A 24,765-nucleotide genomic window follows, 5' to 3' on the forward strand; every position below is an offset into this window, starting at 1 on the left:
AAATAACGTCATATCACCTTTTGGTCCTAGATGATCCAATGTCTGTTTTTTGTTAAGTTAAAGCTACTGACCCAAAAATTATATTTTTACTTAAAGGATAATTCTATATGCCTTTTCCACAAAAGGCATTTATATCGTGTATATAATATTGTATGTAGTTGATTTTAAGTATAAAACTATGAAAGTGACCCTAGAAAGAAATGTTATAAAATGTTAATCATGAGTTTTTTTAGTTATTGGTTGTATGTGTTCCTCAAGTTTTTTTAATAAATTTATTTTTTATTGGTGTTCAATTTACCAACATACAGAATAACACCCAGTGATCATCCCGTCAAGTGCCCCCCTCAGTGCCCGTCACCCATTCACCCCCACCCCCGCCCTCCTCCCCTTCCACCACCCCTAGTTCGTTTCCCAGAGTTAGGAGTCTCTCATGTTCTTTCTCCCTCTCTGTATTTCCCACTCATTTTCTCTCATTTCCCCTTTATTCCCTTTCACTATTATTTATATTCCCCAAATGAATGAGAACATACACTGTCCTTCTCCGATTGACTTACTTCACTCAGCATAATACCCTCCAGTTCCATCCACGTTGAAGCAAATGGTGGGTATTTGTCGTTTCTAATGGCTGAGGAATATTCCATTGTATACATAGACCACATCTTCTTTATCCATTCATCTTTCGATGGGCACCGAGGCTCCTTCCACAGTTTGGCTATTGTGGACATGGCTGCTAGAAACATCGGGGTGCAGCGGTTCACTGCATCTGTATCTTTGGGGTAAATCCCCAGCAGTGCAATTGCTGGGTCGTAGGGCAGGTCTATTTTTAACTCTTTGAGGAACCTCCACACAGTTTTCCAGAGTGGCTGCGCCAGGTCACATTCCCACCAACAGTGTAAGAGGGTTCCCGTTTCTCCGCATCCTCTCCAATATTTGTGGTTTCCTGCCTTGTTAATTTTCCCCATTCTCACTGGTGTGAGGTGGGATCTCATTGTGGTTTTGATTTGGTTTTGATTTCCCTGATGGCCAGTGATGCGGAGCATTTTCTCATGTGCTTGTTGGCCATGTCTATGTCTTCCTCTGTGAGATTTCTCTTCATGTCTTTTGCCCTTTTCATGATTGGATTGTTTCTTTGCTGTTGAGTTTATTTATTTATTTTTTAAAAATTTTATTTATTTATTATTTATGATAGAGAGAGAGAGAGAGGCAGAGACACAGGAGGAGGGAGAAGCAGGCTCCATGCTGGGAGCCCAATGTGGGACTCGATCCCAGGACTCCAGGATTGCACCCTGGGCCAAAGGCAGATGCCAAACCGCTGAGCCACCCAGGGATCCCCCTGCTGTTGAGTTTAATAAGTTCTTTACAGATCTTGGATACTAGCCCTTTATCTGATACGTCATTTGCAAATACCTTCTCCCATTCTGTAGGTTGTCTTTTAGTTTTGTTGACTGTATCCTTTGCTGTGCAAAAACTTCTTATCTTGATGAAGTCCCAATAGTTCATTTTTTGCTTTTGTTTCTTTTACCTTTGTGGATGTATCTTGCAAGAAGTTACTGTGGCCGAGTTCAAAAAGGGTGTTGCCTGTGTTCTCCGCTAGGATTTTGATGGACTCTTGTCTCACATTTAGATCTTTCATCTATTTTGAGTTTATCTTTGTGTATGGTACAAGAGAGTGGTCCAGTTTCATTCTTCTGCATGTGGATGTCCAATTTTCCCAGCACCATTTCTTGAAGAGACTGTCTTTCTTCCAGTGGATAGTCTTTCCTCCTTTATTGAATATTAGTTGGCCATACAGTTGAGGGTCCACTTCTGGGTTCTCTATTCTGTTCCATTGATCTATGTGTCTGTTTTTGTGCCAGTACCACACTGTCTTGATGACCACAGCTTTGTAGTACAACCTGAAATCTGGCATTGTGATGCTCCCAGCTCTGGTTTTCTTTTTTAAAATTCCCCTGGCTATTCAGGGTCTTTTCTGATTCCACACAAATCTTAAAATAATTTGTTCTAAGTCTCTGAAGAAAGTCCATGGTATTTTGATAGGGATTGCATTAGACGTGTAAATTGCCCTGGGTAGCATGGACATTTTCACAATATTAATTCTGCCAGTCCATGAGCATGGAATATTTTTCCATCTCTTTGTGTCTTCCTCAATTTCTTTCAGAAGCGTTCTATAGTTTTTAGGGTATAGATCTTTACCTCTTTGGTTAGGTTTATTCCTAGGTATCTTATGCTTTGGGGTGCAATCGTAAATGGGATTGACTCCTTAATTTCTCTTTCTTCAGTCTCATTGTTAGTGTATAGAAATGCCATTGATTTCTGGGCATTGATTCTGTATCCTGCCACGCTACCAAATTGCTGTGTGAGTTCTAGCAATCTTGGGGTGGAGGCTTTTGGGTTTTCTATGTAGAGTATCATGTCATCGGCGAAGAGGGAGAGTTTGACTTCTTCTTTGCCAATTTGAATGCCTTTAATGTTTTTTTGTTGTCTGATTGCTGAGGCTAGGACTTCCAATACTATGTTGAATAGCAGTGGTGAGAGTGGACATCCCTGTCTTGTTCCTGGTCTTAGGGGAAAGGCTCCCAGTGCTTCCCCATTGACAATGATATTTGCTGTGGGCTTTTCGTAGATGGCTTTTAAGATGTCAAGGAAAGTTCCCTCTATCCCCACACTCTGAAGAGTTTTGATCAGGAATGGATGCTGTATTATGTCAAATGCTTTCTCTGCATCTATTGAGAGGATCATATGGTTCTTGGTTTTTCTCTTGCTGATATGATGAATCACATTGATTGTTTTACGAGTGTTGAACCAGCCTTGTGTCCCGGGGATAAATCCTACTTGGTCATGGTGAATAGTTTTCTTAGTGTACTGTTGGATCCTATTGGCTAGTATCTTGTTGAGAATTTTTGCATCCATGTTCATCAGGGATATTGGTCTGTAATTCTCCTTTTTGGTGGGGTCTTTGTCTGGTTTTGGAATTAAGGTGATGCTGGCCTCATAGAACGAATTTGGAAGTACTCCATCTCTTTCTATCTTTCTAAACAGCTTTAGTAGAATAGGTATGGTTTCTTCTTTAAACGTTTGATAGAATTCCCCTGGGAAGCCATCTGGCCCTGGACTTTGTGTCTTGGGAGGTTTTTGATGACTGCTTCAATTTCCTCACTGGTTATTAGCCTGTTCAAGTTTTCTATTTCTTCCTGTTCCAGTTTTGGTAGTTTGTGGCTTTCCAGGAATGCGTCCATTTCTTCTAGATTGCCTAATTTATTGGCGTAGAGCTGTTCATAATATGTTTTTAAAATCGTTTGTATTTCCTTGGTGTTGGTAGTGATCTCTCCTTTCTCATTCATGATTTTATTAATTTGAGTCTTCTCTCTCTTCTTTTTAATAAGGTTGGCTAATGGTTTATCTATCTTATTAATTCTTTCAAAGAACCAACTCCTGGTTCTGTTGATCTGTTCCACAGTTCTTCTGGTCTCGATTTCGTTGAGTTCTGCTCGAATCTTTATTAACTCTCTTCTTCTGCTGGGTGTAGGATCTATTTGCTGTTTTTTCTCTAGCTCCTTTAAGTGTAAGGTTAGTTTTTGTATTTGAGTTCTTTCCAGTTTTTGAATGGATGCTTGTATTGCGATGTATTTCCCCGTCAGGAATGCTTTTGCTGCATCCCAAAGATTTTGAACGGTTCTATCTTCATTCTCATTAGTTTCCATGAATCTTTTTAATTCTTCCTTAATTTCCTGGTTGACCCTTTCATCTTTTAGCAGGATGGTCCTTAACCTCCACGTGTTTGAGGTCCTTCCAAACTTCTTGTTGTGATTTAGTTCTAATTTTAAGGCATTATGGTCTGAGAATATGCAGGGGACGATCCCAATCTTTTGGTATCGGTTCAGACCCGATTTGTGACCCAGTATGTGGTCTATTCTGGAGAAAGTTCCATGTGCACTTGAGAAGAATGTGTATGAGTTTGGATGTAAAGTTCTGTAGATATCTGTGAAATCCATCTGGTCCAGTGTATCATTTAAAGCTCTCGTTTCTTTGGAGATGTTGTGCTTAGAAGATCTATCAAGTATAGAAAGCGCTAGATTGAAGTCACCAAGTATAAGTGTATTATTATCTAAGTATTTCTTCAGTTTGGTTATTAATTGATTTAAATATTTGGCAGCTCCCACATTCGGGGCATATATATTGAGGATTGTTAAGTCCTCTTGCTGGATAGATCCTTTAAGTATGATATAGTGTCCCTCTTCATCTCTCACTACAGTCTTCGGGGTAAATTTTAGTTTATCTGATATGAGGATGGCTACCCCTGCATCTTTTGAGGACCATTTGAATGGTAAATGGTTCTCCAACCTTTTATTTTCAGGCTGTAGGTGTCCTTCTGTCTAAAATGAGTCTCTAGTAGACAGCAAATAGACAGGTCCTGCTTTTTTATCCAGTCTGAAACCCTGTGCCTTTTGATGGGGTCATTAAGCCCATTCACGTTCAGAGTTACTATTGAAAGATAGAGTTTAGGGTCATCATGATATCTATTCAGTCCTTGTTTTTGTGGATTGTTCCACTGAACTACTTCTTAGAGGGGAGTTTTAAGAGTCCCCCTTAAAATTTCTTGCAGAGCTGGTTTGGAGGTCACATATTCTTTCAGTTCCTGCCTGTCTTGGAAGCTCTTTATCTCTCCTTCCATTTTGAATGAGAGCCTTGCTGGATAAAGTATTCTTGGTTGCATGTTCTTCTCATTTAGGACCCTGAATATATCCTGCCAGCCCTTTCTGGCCTGCCAGGTCTCTGTGGAGAGGTCTGCTGTTACCCTAATATTCCTCCCCATGAAAGTCAGGGACTTCTTGTCTCTTGCTGCTTTAAGGATCTTCTCTTTATCTTTGGAATTTGCAAGCTTCACTATTAAATGTCGAGGTGTTGAACGGTTTTTATTGATTTTAGCGGGGGATCTCTCTATTTCCTGGATCTGAATGCCTGTTTCCCTTCCCAGATTAGGAAAGTTTTCAGGTATGATTTGTTCAAATACATATTCTGGCCCTCTGGCCCTTTCGGCGCCCTCGGGAACCCCAATTAAACGTAGGTTTTTCTTCCGCAGGCTGTCGTTTACTTCCCTTAATCTGTCTTCATGGTCTTTTAATTGTTTGTCTCTTTTTTCCTCAGTTTCCCTCTTTGCCATCAATTTGTCTTCTATGTCACTCACTCGTTCTTCCACCTCGTTAACCCTCGTCGTTAGGACTTCTAGTTTGGATTGCATCTCATTCAATTGATTTTTAATTTCTGCCTGATTTGATCTAAATTCTGCAGTCATGAAGTCTCGAGTCCTTAATGCTTTTTTCTAGAGCCACCAGTAGCTGTATAATGGTGCTTCTGAATTGGCTTTCTGACATTGAAGTGTAATCCAGATTTTGTAACTCTGTGGGAGAGGGGACTGTTTTTGATTCTTTCTTTTGAGGTGAGGTTTTCCTTCTAGTCATTTTGCTCAGTGCAGAGTGGCCAAAAACAAGTTGTGTTGGGAAAAGGAGAAAAAGAGAGGAGAGGAAGAAGAAAAGAAAAGAGAAAAAGAAAAAAGGAAGAAAAAAAGAAAAAAAAAGAAAATGAAAGGGAAAAAAAGGGGTGGGGGTGGCAAACAAATTAAAAAGCAAAATAATAATAATAATAATAATAATAATAAAACCACGGGGGAGCATCTTCTGAATCTGTAGACTTTAAGTCCCTTGACTTCCCCTGGAACTGGTCCGTTCAGCTGGTCCTCTGGGGGAGGGGCCTGCTGTGCTGATTCTCAGGTGTTAGCACTTGGGGGAGCTGCTCTGCCCCTGCCTGCTGCAGGGCTCAGTGGGGGCTGTTCACCCCGTGAGGCCCCAGGAGGAACAGCCCCAGTGGCGGTGGCAGCTCTGCAGCCCTGGAGTCAGCTCCTGCAGGAACTACGGGGCCCGGGGCTCTCGGCTCTCCGTCTGCAGGGCCTGGAGGCTCCGGGGCGGGGCCGCTGATCTGCTCAGCTCGGGGCAGGAGCGTCCTCGCTGTCCTGGGCCCTCCCGGCCTCTGCCTGTCCCGGGGGAGGCCGGATCCTGGGCTGTGTCCCGGCGCCCTGTGCTCCGGGGCCTGCGCTGTGGGATTCGCGCTCCCGCCCCGCAGCCCCCCCCCGCGGAGCCGCCGCCCGAGCCCCTCCGAGCTGCTCCGGTGGGTCCCGCCGTGCACGCTGCAGCCCTTAGGGAGCTCGGCGCACTCTCCCGGGGCGCAGGTGTCTGTTAGTGTCCCCGGGAGCCCGAGGGCATCCCCGCCCTCCTGGGTCCTGCTCCAACTCCCTGCGAGCCCCTTTCCGCCCGGGAAGGTTGGTGCAGCTCCTGCTCCTCCTCCGGGACGGGGACGGGGCTCTCCTGTCCTGGGGACACTCGCCCCGGCCTCAGCCCGGCTCCTCGCGGGGCCCCTCCCCCTCGGAGGCCTTTTGTTCCTTTATTTCTTCTTCCCCGTCTTCCTACCTTGATAGAAGCGCGGACTCTCCTCACTGTAGCGTTCCAGCTGGTCTCTCTTTACGTCTCAGGCCGAATTCGTAGGCTTTCGGGATGATTGGGAGGTTATGTAGGTAATTTGGTGGGGACAGGTGACTTGGGGACCCTGCTCTTCCGCCGTCTTGCCCCTCCCCCAATTTTTCAAACTAGTCTTTAAAATTTTGCACATTTTATAATGGGAGAATCAAACATATAATTTTGTAAATTAAGTGCCATGCTTTCTGCAAGCTTAAAATCAATGGTCAAATGAAGAACTTAATGTGTAAAACTTATTTAAGTTTTTTTTTAAAGATTTTATTTATTTGAGAGAGAGAGAGCATATGAGGTCGGAGGGAGAGGGAGAAGGGGGCAGTTGACTCGCTGTGCTGAGCGCTGAGCCCTTCATGGGGCTGGATCCCAGGAGGCCTGAGATCGGGCCCGAGCCAGAGGCGAGAGTCAGACACTCGACGGCCGGAGCCAGCGGGCGCCCCTGTAAAATGTGTTTTGAATAGTTCAGAAACATTTATCCCTGGAATATGTCATTTTATTTGCAGCTGACCTCTGCAGTAGTGTTTTACCGTGGTACTATTCTATGTGACACTCGGCTCGATATGCCATGTTATTCACGTTCAATTTCTCCCCTTCTGCACTGGAGAAACCTAATACTTTTGGGTGTCAGCAGCTCATCAAAAGTGAAACTGCTTATACAAATAAAGCTGCAGCCTATGAACTTTATTATCCTTGGCTCTAATGCTTAAGTTTTTCTCTAAGTGGAGTAGACGTTGCAACGGAGGTTCTGCTAAGACTATTTATCAAGAAACATACTCGAGCTGACCCCAGGAACAAATTCCGACATTCAAAGCCTTACATCGAGGTGTGATCATAGATCCTCAAAATAAGAACAATCCATTAGCTTTGTGGAGACGATAGCGGAAACCGGTTTGGACGAAGGGGAGACGGGAAGTCAGAAATGAATCTCCTTTAATGGGGGGCGTCCGCTTCGAATCGAGGGGGAAATAGGCGAAAATCACCTGCTTGTTCAGAGCCCGCGCTCCCCCGCGCTCCCCCGCGCTCCCCCGCGCTTCGCCGGGCGACCGCGACCCGAGGCCCTTCCCAGCAGACCCCACGTTACCCTGGTAGTTTGGTGGACCTGCCGCGGCCCCGACCAGGCCTGGGGGGCTTCACCACAGAAGGCGGCTTCTCCGCGCTCTGCGGCTCCCGCTCCGACCGCGGAGTCCGGTGGGCCCGGGGCGGGGCGGGGGCGGGGCGGGGGCCGGGCAGGGCCGGGGCAGGGACCGGGCAGGGCCGAGGCAGGGGTAGGGCCGGGGCAGGGCCGGGGCAGGGCTGCAGCGGGGGGGGGGGGGGGGCGTGCTGGGCAGGGCAGGAGCGGGGCAGGGGTGGGGCGGGGCAGGGCCGGGGCAGGGCTGCGGCAGGGGCAGGGCCGGGGCGGGGGCCTGGGCGGGGACGGGGCAGGGGCGGGGCCGGGGTTGCGGCAGGGGCAGGGCCGGGGCAGGGGCAGGGCCGCGGCAGGGGCGGGGCAGGGCTGCAGCGGGGGGGGGGGGCGTGCTGGGCAGGGCAGGAGCGGGGCAGGGGTGGGGCGGGGCAGGGCCGGGGCAGGGCTGCGGCAGGGGCAGGGCCGGGGCGGGGGCCTGGGCGGGGGCGGGGCAGGGGCGGGGCCGGGGTTGCGGCAGGGGCAGGGCCGGGGCAGGGGCAGGGCCGCGGCAGGGGCGGGGCAGGGCTGCGGCAGGGGCAGGGCCGGGGCAGGAGCGGGGCAGGGGCGGGGCAGGGCAAGGGCAGGGCCGGGCAGGGCCGGGGCAGGAGCGGGGCAGGGGCGGGGCAGGCCAAGGGCAGGGCCGGGCAGGGCCGGGGCAGGGCCGGGGCAGGGCCGGGGCAGGGGCCGGGGCAGGGCAGGCAGGGCTCTCCCCTCGGAAGCCTCTCCCCTCCCCCGCCCTGAGTCTCAGGGTTCACATCTCCTGCTTACGAGGGTACCAGCCGATCGGGACCCATCCTGAGGGCCTCTTTAATCACCTCTGGAAACGGTTTCTGAATACAGGCGCATCCTGAGGTGCCGCGGCCCAGCGCGCAGGTCAGCATGCGGGTCTTGAGAGTTAGGGGTCAGCTCCAAGTCACACGCATGTTCTCCTGCTCTTTGCACATACACCTCCCCCGAACATTTTGTTAAAGACTTGATAAGATTAAATGAAAATAGAAGTTCTGTTGACTTCCCAGTCCCAGTGGATTGTCTGATAGATTCGTACACAGCACTCTGGAGGCCTAAAACCACAAAATGAGAGCTAATTAGCTACTCTCCTGAAATGAGAGCTCAAGATTGCCTGTAACCACGCTTTGCTCTCGTGCTTCGATGGTGCATTTCTCTGTTGTGTTTTTCATTTTAAGGAGCTAATGGTCTCTCGATGTTGGATCGTTTTGCTACAAAGCCTGTCTGGCTTTACCTTTCTTGACACATAAGCCTCCATGTGAATCCTGAAGGGTTTTGAGAAATGTTTTAGGTAAATATGAAAATTCATAAAACACACAGAAATCTATAAAGTATTTCTTATACTAAAACACTTCTGATGTCAAATGGCTTCACAATAAAGTTGCTTAGGAATGTAAAAATTCTTTTCCTGCCCAGTTTAAGTACTTATTACACTACTTTATTCTTTAACACAATAGTGATGATAATAAATATGACTTCTGGTATTCGTGTCAGCTCAATTTCTTATACCTGCAGTGGTCTGAAACAAGTTTTAGTTTCTACTAACAGTTTCTATTTTAAAAATAAAGTGTGGAGCTTTGTGTATTCTTCAGTAGCTATTTGGTTGAGGTAGGGGAAACCCGCTATTATTCTCATGATACATTAATATTGATTCTAGATAGATTAATGCATTAAATATTAAAGATCAAACTGTAAAGAAAAAAAAGGGAGAAGGAGACAAATTGTTTTTTTCCTAAGATTTTATTTATTTATTCAAGAGACAGACAGAGACACAGGCAGAGGGAGAAGCAGGCTCCATGCAGGGAGCCTGACGTGGGACTCGATCCCGGGTCTCCAGGATCCGGCCCTGGGCTGAAGGCGGCGCTAAACCGCTGAGCCACCCGGGCTGCCCTAATTGTTTGTTTCTGTGTGAAGAAATTTTCAGGCTGAAAAGCAACGGAATCAATTACAAAATCAAAGAATGACTGCATAAAATATAAAAATATTTGTGCATTTAAAGTCAAAGGATTAAGAAAAATGGAAACGTAGTTGAAAACGTGATATACTTAACATCTTGAATGTAAATACAAATAAAATAGCATTAAGATATTCATAGATAGGTGGACACAAGGTGGTAATTTATGAAAGAGATAATAACTAGTATGATTGGAAAACTATTCAAAGTAGGAAATTGATAGAATCATAAGGTTATCAGACATGGAAAAAACGATGGAGCAAATGTTCATCGATAATAAGGTAAATCGGTGTAATAGCCTTTTAGAAATGATGTATATGCATAATTTTCAATAATAAAGTGCTTATAACAGGACACATTATATGTATTGTCCAGCCTTGAAAATGCATAAAACTCGAGGAATACATCAAAATGTCAATACCGGTGATCTCCAGTGGCATTAGTTCAGTTTTCATTCCTCCAGGCTTTTGTTTTCACATTTCACATTACATTTACGCTGTCTTACATTTCACCAAGCATTCGCTTATCTAATATCAGAAAATAGAAACACGCTACAAAAGTCAAAAACAGTAAACCGGAACCCACATGACCTCTTTCCAAGCATTGCACAGCCCCTTAACTATTTTGCAAATATACTACCGTGTTCATCAAACGGAACACTCTGTAACGAGCACAGAAAAAAGCCTGAGGGCGGAGGCTCATGACTTTTGTCTCAACAACCAGCCAGCTGCGTGCATTTAATCACTTCGCTCCTTGATACTGTATTCTCTTTCGCACCAAATCTAAATTCACCTTTACGTTACTGGAGAACTTGTTTAAGTAAGTAGATTAAGCTTCAAATCACACCGGTGGTGGCATTTTTTTCTTTTTTCACGGCTCGAAGCCTTGTACCTGCGGCCCAGGCCTACAGCGGTATTGAGAGCATCGCAGGTGCCGGCAGGTGCCGGCAGGTGCCGGCAGGTCCGGGCCGGGGCAGCACCGCGCGGGCGAGTCGCCGACGGCAGCTCCGAGGGAGCAGCGCGGGGCACCTGCAGAGCCCTGGGCCGCCCCCCGTCCGGCCCGCGTGCGGCCGCCCCGCCCCGGGAAGGTGCAGGGGCCGCCCGTGCGCGTCACCTTGGCCTCGGGCGCGACGGCGGCAGGACCCCGGCGGCAGCCAGCAGCTGCGCGAACCGCCGCAGCTCGGCGGCCCTGCAAGCCGCGTCCCCGCTCCGGAGGCCGGGACGCACGCGCCGCCATCTCCTTCCTCACTGGCCTCGGAAAACCCGCCCCAACGGCGACCAGCACACCTGCCGTCCAGGGGACCGCCGGCCCAGGGCAGCCCCGCCCCGCCCCACGCCGAGGCCCCGCCCCCGGACCAGGCCCCGCCCCGCCCCAGCCCCGCCCCCGGACCAAGCCCCGCCTCTGCGACTGCCGGCGGAAGCAACGGGGCGGGCGTGCCTCTCGCGGGACCTAACAGCATTTCTGGCGAGATTTCGATCCCGCGGGCCAGGGGAGTCTCGCGGGAAGTTGAACCGGAAGAGCAGGGTGTAGACGTGAAGGTGGGGGTGCGCCTGACCTGCCGGACCGCTTGGGTGCTGCCGGGCGGCGGGGACGTCTTGTTGGGCATCTCCCGGCGGGATAATGTTGACTCGGGTGAGGGCTGGCACCCGACGGGCGGGCACCTCCGGGCCGACGGGGCGGGGTGGGGGGGATGCGGGGACTTGGCTGGCTTCCCGGGCAAAGCCCTGGAGTGGGCGGGGTGCCGGGATGCTTGGTGGTGGGCGCTCTCGGTCCTCGGGGTCGGGGTCGGGGTCGGGGTCGGGGTCCGGGTCCGGGTCGGGGTTCCAGGCTAGGATTAGGGTTAGTGGTTAGGGTTGGGGTTAGAGGTTGGGATTGGGGGTTAGGGTCCCGACTCCCAAGGTTCGCCTGCGCCCCAGTGACCGTCTGCTACGCCGCCCGCGGACTTGCCTCCCTGCGCCCTCCGCCCGGAGCCCCCTCCTGCCAGCTCCGCAAGGCCAAGGCCGAGGGTCCTGCTGTCTGTCCCCCGGGAGCGTAGGACGTTACCTAGTAACACCTCCCTAAACGGGTGAGTCCGGGAGATAGAATCGGAAGGAGTTTCCATAGGAAACAAGTGACTTTCTTTCTTTCTTCTTCTTCTTCTTTTTTTTTTTTCTCAAAATCACCTTTTTTATTTTAGAATGATTTTACATTTACAAGAGTTGCAGAGATGACACAGATTTCCCATAGGCCTTTCACCCAGTTTCCCCTAATGTCAACGCCTGGAGGGGCTTAATTAAGTTAATTTTGTTCCTTTGACACAGTTTCTTCTGCGAGGGCCACTCATTTTCCTACGGCCACAAAGTCTTCGACCTTTGCTTAAATTTATTTGCAATGATCATTTGAAGAAACCCCCATGCTCCCTTGCAAGAAGCGTCAGTAATCGTAAAACGTGTTCTTAAGAAAATAACTGCTCATTTGAAGTTTGATGAATTTGTGACATCGGATGGTGTCAGCAGCTTTTTCTTGTCGTCATAGCTGAAAGCAGAATCGGAGAGGAAGCTTGCAAAACGGATTTGCAAAGTTGTATTGGATCATTTTGAAAAACAGTATTCCAAGGAACTTGGAGATGCCTGGGATACAGTAAGGTCAGTAAACCTCATCTCTTGATGCTTTGTGGTCAGACACAAAATAAGTCCTTTGGGGAGGGGTGCTGCGAGGATAAAAGAGGAATCTAACCCTGGCTGCCCTTTTCCTACAGATGCTAAAGAAGAGAACGGTGAGGAAATAGACGGAATCATAGGAAAATGAAAAAGGGAGAAAGAAAACTTTTAGTAATAGGAGAAAATTGTGATGGCCTTGCCTTGAGCAATTATTTTGATCTTGGAAAGAAGAATGTCCGCCAGTTTGACAAAATTAATTATAGTGTAACAGAAGCGTCTTAAAGCTTTTGAGGGTATTTGACGAGTTTCTGGAATTCAGAAGATAATACAATAAATCTTGAAAGTGGATGCTCCTCTCGCTTAGCTAGAGTCACTTTATTTGGGCATCATATTTCTTCCCTGTGTCTTTGGCATGCTGTGTTTTGAACAGGTGTGTACACACACGCACACACACACTACAGATTCTTTAAATGTGTCATGGAAAACAAATGTTCCTTACATAGAAATAAGTAAGATAAGTGGGATTTGTACAGTGATTCTGCCTTTGGTCAGAGAGTTATTCCATGGGTTCTTTACATTGAGTTCTTTTTTCTTTTTCAAATTTTTATTGAAGTTCTAGTTAACATACAGCACAGTGATGGTTTCAGGAGTAGAATTAAGTGACTCATCACTTACATAAAACACCCAGTGCTCAGCACAACGTGCCGTCCGAAATACTCGTCATCCATCTAGCCCATCCCTCAGTTTGTTGCCTATAGATAAAAGTCTCTTACAGTTTGCTTCCCCCTTTTTTTTTTTTCCCCTTCCCTCATGTTCATCTTTTGTTTCTTAAGTTCCACATATGCATGAAATCACACAGTACTTGTCTTTCTCTGGCTGACTTATTTCTCTTAGGATAAATACATGTAGCTCCATCCATGTTGTTGCAAATGGCAAGATTTCATTCTTTTTGTTGACTGAGTAATATTATTCCATTGTATATACACCACACCTTCTTTATCCATTCTTCATTCGAAGGACATTTGGGCTCTTTCCATATAATTTACCTATTGTTGGTAATCCTGCTGTAAACATATGGGTGCACGTGCCCCTTCAAATCAGTATGTTTGTATCCTTTAGGTAACTACTCAGTGGTGCAATTGCAGGATCATAGGGTAGCTCTATTTTAACTTTTTGAGGAACCTCCATAGTGGCCGCAGCAGTCTGCATTCCCACCAACAGTGTAAGACCGTTCCTTCCCCCTTCTCCACATCCTCACCAGTATCTGTTTCTTGAATTGTCCATTTTAGTCATTCTGACAGGTGTGAGGTGATATGTCATTATAGTTTTGATTTGCATTTACCCTGATGATCATCTTTTTTTTTTTTTTTTTTGATCATCTTTTCATGAATCTGTTGGCCACCTGGATGTATGTCTTCTTTGGAAAAGTGTCTGTTCATAGCTTCTGCCCATTTCTTAACTGGAGTATTTATTTTTTGGGTGTTGAGTGTGATATAAGTTCTTTATAGATTTTGGACACTGTCTCTTTATCTGAATGTCATTTGCAAACATCTCCTCCTATTCCGAAGGTTGCATTTTCATTGGTTGGTTATTTCCTTTGCTGTGCAGAAGCTTTTTATCTTGATATTCTCATAGTTCATTTTTTTTTTCGTTTCCCTTGCCTACATTGCATTCTACATATATTCTTTGCCCCGTATCCAGTCTGCTTGCAGTCTGGTATTCATGGGGGATAAGGAGGCTGGTTAAAACTATATAAACTGTTAATTCCATACATATCGTGATAGAACTAGGCAGGAGTACCTTGTCTTATTTAACAGAGCTTGAGGGAGGAGAAGCCAGGCCTTAGTAACTTAACAGGAGTTACTTTAGCAGAAAGAACCAGGTTATTTAGGTTGAAAGAAGAGGGTGCACTGCTTCTAAAGCTAGGGGCAAAAGCCTAGTACATTTTACTCAGGAAAAAAACGTTATGTGGCTGTAGACAATGGAATTGAGTCACATTATTGTCATTAATCTCATCTTGGATCAGCTCAGTAACACATTCTTATTTACAAGGGACAGCTTTGAGCACTTTTTAAAATGGATTCAGTATTGAACATAATAAAGGCTGAGGTGATTCTGAGAATATTTTAGAGCGAATTACATGGTTTTAGGAACTCAAATACTATAAAAAAAAGTACTTCATAGTTGTGGCTTTTCTTTCAAAATTAGATTTTAAGGTGGGTGTCTTCTGTCACAGAGAAGAAAGAAAAATGGTAGTGAAGCATAACGGATGCATTATGTCTTTCCTATGTAAAGTCACCCACATAGAACGTCCCGACAACCACATAATATGCATATTGCGCACCAGGTGGTATTGGCTTTGTGTGGTTCTCCGAATAAAGCTCTGAGTGGTGTTTCCCATGATGGAACTCCACAGAGTTTAGGTGACTTGCCCAAGTGGACAGCTAGTAAGTGTCAGAGCAGGGATGTGTGTCTAGGCTTTCTGGTTCAAGAACTTGTACTGCTAACCCCTCTTCTCACACCTGGGGTGTAATTAGGCATTCATGGATGATTAAAAAAAAAAAATTTAAAAAGCATATTGTCCTCAGATTGTATAGTCCTATGGCTGCCCTTTCTCTGTAATGAGTTATTTTTCTATTTAATGTGCTCAGACAGATTTATAAAGTATTGTTTGACCCTAAACAAAATGAGCAGTGAACCTCAAATCCATTTAATTAGCTGTGCCTTCTGCTTCATCTACCTTTTTGTTGGGTTTTCATGGTAATTTAAGTTTTGCATAAATGTGCTGGATTTGCCCTGGGCAAAAAAGGCTGAGCTTGGAAAGTAGTCTGAGCATGGAAGATGGCATGGGGAATTGAGAGCAAATATTTTTGTGGGTTTTTTTTTTTTCGACTTTTATTTGGAAGACATAGTGTCCTGCTTGCAGAGTCTGTTCACTTCCAGAGAAAGATGAGTACATTCTTGTCTTCCTTCTAGAAAGTGATTCACTTATTTTTAGTTTTCCTGTAGGAGATTAGATAGTGGGAAATATTTCATATATATTGAAATTTTACTGTTTTCTGATAACCTGTTCTACAAATCGCCCTGTGAGCGGCCCTTTAGGGTGCTGCTCGCCCCGTGCCTACGTTATCTTGCAGGTACGCCCCTCCGTGATGGGACTTTCAGCTCCCCGCAACGTGCTGCCATCTCACTCTGTGCAGTCCTCCCTAAGCTTTGTTCCATACTAGTCAGCATCTTGGGTGACTTCACTGAATTCGATACTAGGCAGTCTCAAAGGCACGTTATTTTTTCCTTCTCCTATGTTGTCACGGCCCACGGTGCATATTTTATCTCACCTGTTAAGGGTGTCACCGCCCATGTTTCCCCTTTTTCCTCCACACCTTCAAGGTAAACAATGCACCTTAATCAGAAATATGCCCGACACGTGCCCTCTGCTGCTGGGAGGCTATCTCTAAGCCCTTGGAATGTCCTGCCTAAGGCGTCTTTGTTTACCTGGGGGGTTGCGCGTGCCGGAAGGTCTGACGGTGTGCTTCCCGGTGGGGGCGGTGGGGGCTACGGGCTCTGTTTGGGCCTGCTTCCCAGCTCTGACCTCCAGAGGAGCTGGGCGCTAAGCACTCATCCGGTGATGATGTTTGTGGGACTGGGCGCCAATAAAATCTAGGGTCCAGGTCTCCGGGGAGCCCTCGTACTTGGCAGTACTCCTGTGCACGTGGTCACATGTTGTTGAAGGAACAGTCGTCCTTGCCTGTGATTCCACGGGAGGGGACTCCTGGAAGCCTCTCGCCGTGAGCACTGCTGTCCTCTGCACCACGTAGCTCTCACCTTGGCTGACCTTGACGGTTCGGGCCCTCAAACCGCGTACTGCCATACGCCACTGCTCTGCCTCTATCAGGGGCTAAATGCCCTCTAAATGCGTCTACTGCTTCCTGAGAAATTTCTTAATTTGGATTTCTCTTTTATCTGTCACTTCTTCTTTGAGATGCGGCCATAGCCCCTCTCCACGGTTCCTATCTCCAGTATTTGTCGGCTCAATTAGCAACTGCTTCCATGACCCTGTCCTAGTCAGTGTTGTAACCGCCTTACAGATGTTCACGGAATCCTCTGCACAGCCTTCCGAGGCAGCTGCTGGTGTTCACATTGTGCAGATGTGAGTGCTCAGGCATAGGGAGGTTGGCTCACTCGCCCAGTGAAGCATAGCTCCCGCTTGGGGGAGCCTTGAGGGTTGTTTCATCCGCCCTGTCCCACAGTGTCCCAGTGCTGGTGTACCCCATCCTGCCCCTCCTGGGACAGAAGCCTCCTGAGTCCCTCTGTCTGCAGTTATGTGTGGACTGAGCACATTGTCGTTACTTGACAGGCTCCTTCATCCTTCATCCCCTCTGCTGGAATGACCCTCTCCTTTTTCCCTCTGTATAGTGGTTAAGGTCTGGGTTTAAATCCAACCTCTCCACCTGGTAGCAGGTGACCTAATGTAAGGTACTTAGCATCTCTGCGCCTCACCATCCTTACGTGTAAAATAGGATCTACTTCATATAGTTATTGGGGAAGATAAAATGGTTTTCTACATATACAAAGTGCTTAGGGTACTGTTTGGCATGTGGTAAGCCCTGGGTGTTATTTTTATTACTGTTACTGTTGTTATCCAAGCCTCCATCAAGCTGTCCCATAGACTCTTGACAAAATTGCTTCTGTCTTTGTGTTCCCATTGCGTTTTCTTGATAACAGCTATTATAATTCTTTCAAGATGTCTTTTCTGATGAGGGAGGGTCTTGAAGAACCAATACCTTAAGACTTGAGCAAGTCATGTACTTATTTACAATTTAGTGTTTATAAACCAGGCGCTGTGCTAAGCATGGGGTGGGGGGGTAGGGCACAAAGATGGATTATATATATGCTGCCCTCATTGGAAATCTTTATATGAACTTTGGAAATTTTGTGTGCACTTTGTAGAAAGTGAAACAAGAACCTCAGTTAAATCTGGCTTGTCTGTAATTTTTTTTTTAACACACTCTTCTCACTAATGCAGAGTTCACACACAGTGGGGAAAAAATATTATATAGCCAGACTGCAGTAGCAGAATCTGAATGGGGTGGAATGGGGGTGGTTGGGGAAACAGAAATGAACCAGCATCTCTATTTCTGTTTTATCTCTTATGTTAACTTTACACAAATATTCAACCTTAATTTGTGCGAATACCTACGAAGTGGTAACTCTCAGCCCCTTTAAAAGTCAGAAGTTAGAAAGTACCAATTTGAATGGCCAATCCAGGCCTGTGATTTTAAAATCCCACCCTGTTTGCCCACCAAGTGTCTCCGTGAGGACTGTAGAGTGTCAGCCTGGGAGTGCATGCACATGTCTCCCGATCCAGAGGCTCCTTGTTTGCAGTGTTCTCAGCCTTGTGCTGGTCTCTGCCAGGAATCTAAACCTTCACTCGGGACTTCCTGTCTGGGGCACTGTGGGTAACAGATACGGTCATGGATTGCCTTTCTACGACAGACACTAAAACAATGCTGGAGAAAGAGCAGGAGGCAGGCAAGTTCATCATTACAGTCTGAAGAGTGGGGGCGCCTGGGTGGCTCCGTCATGATCCTGGGGTCCTGGGATCAAGCCCTGCATCGGGCTCTCACTCTCTCTCTCAAATAAATAAATAAGATCTTAAAAAAAAAATCTCTGAAGAATAAAAATAAAAGTCTCATAAACGTGCTTAGGTGTACCTCCATGACTTGATTGAATCATTTGAGTCCTACTTTTAAAGTCATAGAATGAGCACCCTCTGGTGGATACCAACAGCAGTAAAACAAAAGGGATTTTTATTTTTTTTAACCGTAAAAGTTTAATTGGTTTTGTAATCAACAGTTATACTAATTGTGCTTAGTAATACCTAGATAAAGTGATATTTAATCCTCACTATTAGATAGGAAGGTAGAACAGAGAATGGATACAAAGGAATAGAGTAAAATCACAGAAAAGTTGAATGAAGGTTAATAACATCAAATAACTTTGTCCAAATAATACATTATACAATTTTTCAAGGGATACGTGTGGACAGGCAAGTTATAGCAGTCACCTTCTAGATTTTCAGTTTCCACGTTGGCTCTTTCACAGAATCACTCTGTTCATTATGTGCCTAAGGGAGTGTTTGTTCTCTTTCCCAACCTGCCTTTCTGTTGTCTTTGTCACCTTGCAGAAAAAGGACGCACTTTCACCATCCTGACACTTCCACGTTGCATTTCTCCAGGGTGACATGTCCACATGCTGGAGACTGGAATGTCATTGTAAGGGTTTAGAAAGTAAATGACGACTAGCACGTTCTTTGACAGGATAGGTGGTTTCCAAATTCTGCTTTTAACAAAAGTAAAGGAGCCCCAATCAAGTTGTTAACTAACAGATAAAGTATTTTTTGAAGATGCGTTGTTAAGTGATCTGGGAATATACTCAGAAAGAAATACAACTCAAAAAGGGAGACGTTGCTGTAACAAAATACATTGAATTCTCACCCACTTATTTAAATGGTTTTTCTCAGCTCTTGTAAAAATACAAAATAGGAATATAATTGAATTTGAACCCTGACTTAGTATGGCCTGGGTGATACTCATCTCTGAATATATGTGGACCCGGGTCAGGTGGGGTGGGGGGGAGGATGGCTCATTTCGTGGACATTGATTTCATATCACTTTTCCTTTTTTAAAAAAAATTTATTCATGAGAGAGGCAGAGACGCAGGCAGAGGGAGAAGCAAGCTCCATGCGGCGAGCCCGATGTGCGACTTGATCTGGGGACTCCTGGATCACGCCCTAAGCCGAAGGCAGGCACTAAACCGCTGAGCCACCCAGGGGTCCCCTCAATTTTCCTTTTTTTTTTTTTAATGATTTTTTTTAAAATTTTTATTTATTTATGATAGTCACAGAGAGAGAGAGAGAGAGGCAGAGACACAGGCAGAGGGAGAAGCAGGCTCCATGCACCGGGAGCCCGACGTGGACTTCGATCCCGGGTCTCCAGGATCGCGCCCTGAGCCAAAGGCAGGCGCCAGACCGCTGCGCCACCCAGGGATCCCCTCACTTTTCCTTTTTATGTTTAGTAATTATCAAATCTATGATAAGTATTTTGATCAATTTTATGATAGCGAATTTACTGATAATTGAATCCAGAATTTGCCGTTTTAAGCCTTAGAGATTTAGGCCACGGTGAAGACAAGCTTAGTGTATATGCGCATATGTGTTCATGGCAGAGAAATAAGACAGGATAATAAAAGATTTCAAGTACAAAATGTGTTAAGATGGAGTTACATGGGGAAATAGAATGTAAGTAGAAAAAGGAGCTTAAAACTTTCACCTGTTCCAGAAGAGTCAGTCCATGAATTTTTAAAGGGACAATGAAGGGTTTCAGAATCACTCTGGTATTTAGGTTCCACTGGATACATTTGAAAAAGTCGTATGATTCATATTTTAAAATGTCAATTTTTATAGTATGCTGGGAAGTCTGTTCTTAAATCTCTGGTGAAGATTTTGATGTCAGCGTACAGAGAGCAGGAGGGTCCCTGGTTTTCTCCCCCGTGGCATCCGTGCAGGGCCGGCCAGCATGTGCAGGCCCTGGCCTTGGGGGTCCCAGCCCCGCCGGCGGCTGGTGGAGCTGAACTCCTGTCACTGGGGATCAGGTCCCGCCAGGCCTGCGTGCGGAGCCTGGGGCTCCCTGGTGCGGGTCGGGGTCCTCGGCGCGTCCCGGTGCCGTGCGTGGGAGTCAGGACCGGAGCAGGCGTGGGCCCGCCAGCCCGGGGCATCCTCCTAGCAGTGCACGCGCGTGTGTGCAGGTGCGCCCGTGTGCCGGGGGAGGGGGCGAGCGGAGGCCCGCGTCCACGCAGTCCTGCCTTCTCGGGGCGGGAAGCCGCAGGCCTCTCCGTGGTACCCGGAAGGTCGGCAGTCAGCGTCGTCAGTCTTCTAGTGGTTTCTACTACTGGCTCAGGGTGAGGTGGGCGCGGCTCGGTCTCGGTCGCACGGCTCCCGGGGCTCCCCCGGCGGCCCCCGCTCCGAGGCCTGGTTCCGGGGGGGCGGGGGGCGCTGTTCCTGGGGTCGAGCCCCGCAGCGGGCGTGCGGCTTAGAGGAGTCAGGAAATGTGGTTTCAGCAAGTTCTTATTTTATGTGGTTAAAGGATGCGAGGAATTTCGGAAGGTCGCTGCCTCCCTGCTGTACGTGCGTCGCGGGCAGGCGAGGGCAGGGCCACAGCAGCCGCTCCGGGCGGCCTGGCGACCCTGGGCACCTGCGGGCCCCAGGCCCCAGTCAGTGCAGCGCGGCGCCGCCCCTCCACCCCCCAGGGCGCTGGGGCCGGCCCCCCCCCCCCCCCCCCGCCCGGAGCCCCGCCCGCAGCCCCGCCCGCAGCCCCGAACTTTCCCTGTTACCTGAGTCAAAACCCCGGACAGGTCTTGGCCCAGTTGGGAAAGTAAGGCCAAGAGGGGCGGAGATGAAGGCGGCGGCAGGTGTCCTCTGCGGCCGGTTCACGGTGGCTCCCCAGGTGGCCCCGAGGGGTGGCCGCGCTTCGGCCCGGAGAGCGTGCTGGAAATGCGGGTCGCCAGGCCCTGCTGCCCCCTGCGGCTCCGGGCCCGGGCCCCGGCCGGGCTGACGGCCTGCGCCGGGCTTGCGGCGGCCCCGGGCCTCGGAGCCCGTTAAGCCGGCGGCCGCCCCCGGGGAGCGCTGGGGCCACGGGGCAGCGGCTCCGCGGGCGGCCCCACGCGAGGCCCGGGCACCGCGGCGCGGCGGGAGGCGTCAGCCGGCGGCGGCAGCTGGCGGGCACCTGCGGGACCGGTGAGGACGCCCGGAGGCCCCGCCGCGAAGCCACGCGGTTCCCGCGGTGTCCCCTGTCGCTTGGCGGGAGCTGTGACCGCTCGAGCGCGGCTTGGAGACTGCGGCAGGGCGGGCGGCGGGCGGGCGCCTGGCGGGGTCCTGGCGGGGTCCTGGCGGGGTCCTGGCGGGGATCCCTACGCACGCCTGGCTTCTGGCCCCGGCCGGGGCCTGCCCACCTGCGCCGCTGCGGCGGATGTGAGCTGCCCGAGCTCTCACTTGGCCAGGAGGCCTGTGACACCCGCTCCTGTAACCATCCCCTGATGACAGGACGTTTCCCTCCAGTATTAACAGCCTCAGGGGGTAACGTTCGTCTCTACGAACAGCTTCCCTGTGCGACGCTCTGACACCTGCCGCGCCGAGAAGCCAGTCGGGCGCTCTTGGCGCTCTTGGCAGGATGCTCGGCCTGAAGGGGTGAGGCTGCGGCAGGTGCGGCATTCCTCTCCGGTGCAGGACTCAAGGGGCCCCTAAACTTAATAATCAGAACAAATAACACCGCGATGGGCACAACTGATACAGAAGAAAGAAAGCTCGTGATGAGTGACAAACCGAAGTTTTAAGTAAAGGCGGGATCAGAGCCGTTCTGGGTTGGGCCCCTCGGAGCCTTTGGCAAGACGGCAAAGTCAGTGATGCTGATCCTGCCTCTGGAAACAACGACCCTGTTCACTCGACTAGTACTGTGAAATCGTGTTGGTATATATGATATTAATATTCTTTCCCTTTTCTTTTTCTAGGGATGTACTCATATCTCCAGCATGCTGGCAATATGCTGTCCTTCTTAACCGATTCAACTATTCCTTTGAACTCGAAAAAAATTTGCATCTAAAGGGCTATCACACCCTCTCTCACGGGTCTTTGCCCTACCACCCTAAATCGATGCGGTGCTACCTCAGCAGGACTCCAGACAGAATGCCTTCAGAAAGACACCAAATCGGAAATCTAAAGAAATACTACCTCCTGAACGCTGCCTCTCTTCTCCCGGTGTTGGCTCTGGAATTAAGGGATGGAGAGAAGGTCCTGGATCTGTGTGCTGCTCCTGGAGGCAAATCGGTGGCTCTGCTACAGTGTGCTGATCCAGGTAGTGTGCTTTTCTTTCGCAAATTGGACGGCTTTTAGATATCCGTGTGTTACAAGATACTTGTAAGTATACGAGAAGTGTAAGATCGAGTTCACTGACTTTGAAAAGCTGAATACCAGGCCAGTATGTAGAATGGAAGCTTTAGCTGAGGAATCAGTGTAATTTTTTTTTCAGCTAAATACTAGCAGGTAATTTTGAGCAAAATTACTGCATTTTGTAAACATGAATCTGTCTGATGATAGGAATCCTGAGAAGCCAATAACAAAGATTTTTTACTTTATGGTTGACTTTTTATGGTTGAGAGTCTTGTATTGATATCTCGTCATACTTCTAGGCGGCAAAAACATACACATTAAAGTTATTTTTTGTATCATTGGACCGTAACGTTATAAGGCAGTTCTGTTCAATAGAAATATAATGTGAAGTGTATATTAAATGTAAAATTTTTAAGTTAATAAAAAAAGTCGAAACAGTTGAGATTAATTTTGGTAATATATTGTCACCCAGTATGTTCAAAATATTATTTCAACACGTAATCTAAATAAAAACTATTAAAGACATACTTTGCATTGTTTTTTCTTAACAAAGTATTCAAAATAGGAATGTAGTGTACAGCGCCTGTCAGTTTGGACTAGCTATTTAAGTGCTCATAGCCACTTGCAGCAAATGGGTATGGTATTAGACAACACGATTTTTTTAAAAAGATTTTACTTATTTATATGACAGAGCAGCAGCCAGAGGGAGAAGCAGGCTCCCTTCTGAGCAGAGCCCAGCGTGAGGCTCCGTCCCAGTCCCTGGGATCATGACCTGAGCTGAAGGCAGATGTTTAACTGACTGAGGCACTCATGCCCCCAGACAATGCAGATCTCAGAGACTTTATTTTTTTTTTTTAAGATTTTATTTATTCATTCATGAAAGACAGAGAGAGAGAGAGAGGCAGAGACACAGGCAGAGGGAGAAGCAGGCTCCATCCAGGAAGCCCGATGTGGGACTCGATCCCAGAACTCCAGGACTCCGCCTTGGGCCGAAGGCAGGCCCTTCCTAAACTGCTGAGCCACCCAGGGATCCTCCTCAAAGACTTTATTTTTTTTTTTTTTTTTAAATTTTTTTTAAAGGTTTTTTATTTATTTATTTACGATAGTCACACAGAGAGAGAGAGAGAGGCAGAGACACAGGCAGAGGGAGAAGCAGGCTCCATGCACCGGGAGCCCGACGTGGGATTCGATCCCGGGTCTCCAGGATCGCGCCCTGGGCCAAAGGCAGGCGCCAAACCGCTGCGCCACCCAGGGATCCCCTCTCCTCAAAGACTTTAAAAAGTTCTTTGCAAGTAACTTATCACTACCATTACTGGTATAAAAATAATGAAATGTATGTTAATGTACATTTATATAAATTTTTGTTAAAAGTAATGAGTCAAAAAAAAAAAGTAATGAGTCCACATTCATCATACATTATTTTCTTAATTAGATAATGAGATTTAAAAAATTATTTCAGATTTCCCTGGATAAATATCACTTATAGCTTGGTGAGGTAAGATTCAGCATCAGTTCTGTCTGATTTTTGTTTGTTTGATGGTTTTATTTTTATAAATGCAGATGCTGTTGTTTATTATAGATAAGATGATGGAAATGGTGGGAACTGTGTTATAGTAGTTACACTGAGCTGATTAAATCTTGAGTCATGACCCCAAATCACATCGATATTTTTTCATCAAGCATTATTTTAATGATCTGCTGGGTGAGCACTCTAGACCCACTTTTGATTTTGTTGAAGGCAAAGGGTTACAACCCATCTCAATTACAAAAGGCTACCAGGCTTGGTCTTTTAAGTCTGTTCCCTTTCTCAGCCAAGGACCCCGTGTGTTTCACTGCCTTTGTTTGGTGCTCTGTGAATGTCTGTACCTGGCACGATTTGCTGTGATGAGATTCAGGATGAGTGAGAAGCAGGCCTCCTTAGGTGTAAGGTGGGTGAGGGGTCACTGCGAAGGGAGATGCCCTGACCAGAGGTGTTCTTCAGGAAGGTGATGATCCAAAAGTTGATTCTTTTAAAACTATTCAGTCTCCCTTATTATCCCTTAGAAAGTGATGTGTCCCTAGGGCATGCATATCCCAGTTTGAAGACTGCTAACTTGTATCTTCCTTTGAGAGCACTCCCTGTTGAAGTAGATTTCAAAGACTTTTGTGGGAACTGTGAATCCAGTTGTCTTTGGTACAAATGACATTGGTACAAATATATCAGTTAACTGTGCATTTAGGAGAAAATATACTGTGTGTTTTAGAGTTGCGATTAAAACTTTGTTATTGAAACTTGGTGTGTTTTTTGATGTGAAAAACCAGAACCAAAGGGCTAATTTTGTAAGGTTTTTTTATTATCTTTATAATTTGAGATGAAGGTTTATGGAATCGTATTATAAGGAGTATTTTTGCTTTCATTCTTATTTTGTTATATCAGTTTTGAATATTGAGTTTTTAGTATTGTTAAAAAAAATGGAAAAGAAATGTCAAATTTGGGTACCGTGTTGAAGAGAGAGCATTTTAATCCTAAATTATCTTCATTAGTAGGCTATAGATATTTTACA

General features: G+C 47.2%; 1 protein-coding gene across 1 annotated transcript in view; it reads left to right on the plus strand.

The window, feature by feature from the left end:
* Window positions 1-11,154: 11,154 nt before the first annotated feature.
* Window positions 11,155-24,765, plus strand: part of NSUN3 (NOP2/Sun RNA methyltransferase 3) — a 53,763-nt gene continuing 40,152 nt past the window's right edge. Inside the window, exons 1-3 of the mRNA XM_055342282.1 lie at window positions 11,155-11,275; window positions 12,158-12,267; window positions 21,844-22,187. Coding sequence (XP_055198257.1) covers window positions 11,264-11,275; window positions 12,158-12,267; window positions 21,844-22,187 — 466 coding nt within the window. The 5' untranslated portion in view covers window positions 11,155-11,263. The remainder of the gene's footprint in view (window positions 11,276-12,157; window positions 12,268-21,843; window positions 22,188-24,765) is intronic.

This window comes from Nyctereutes procyonoides, unplaced genomic scaffold (assembly GCF_905146905.1).
Source record: "Nyctereutes procyonoides isolate TBG_1078 unplaced genomic scaffold, NYPRO_anot_genome, whole genome shotgun sequence".
Taxonomy (NCBI): Eukaryota; Metazoa; Chordata; class Mammalia; order Carnivora; family Canidae; genus Nyctereutes; species Nyctereutes procyonoides.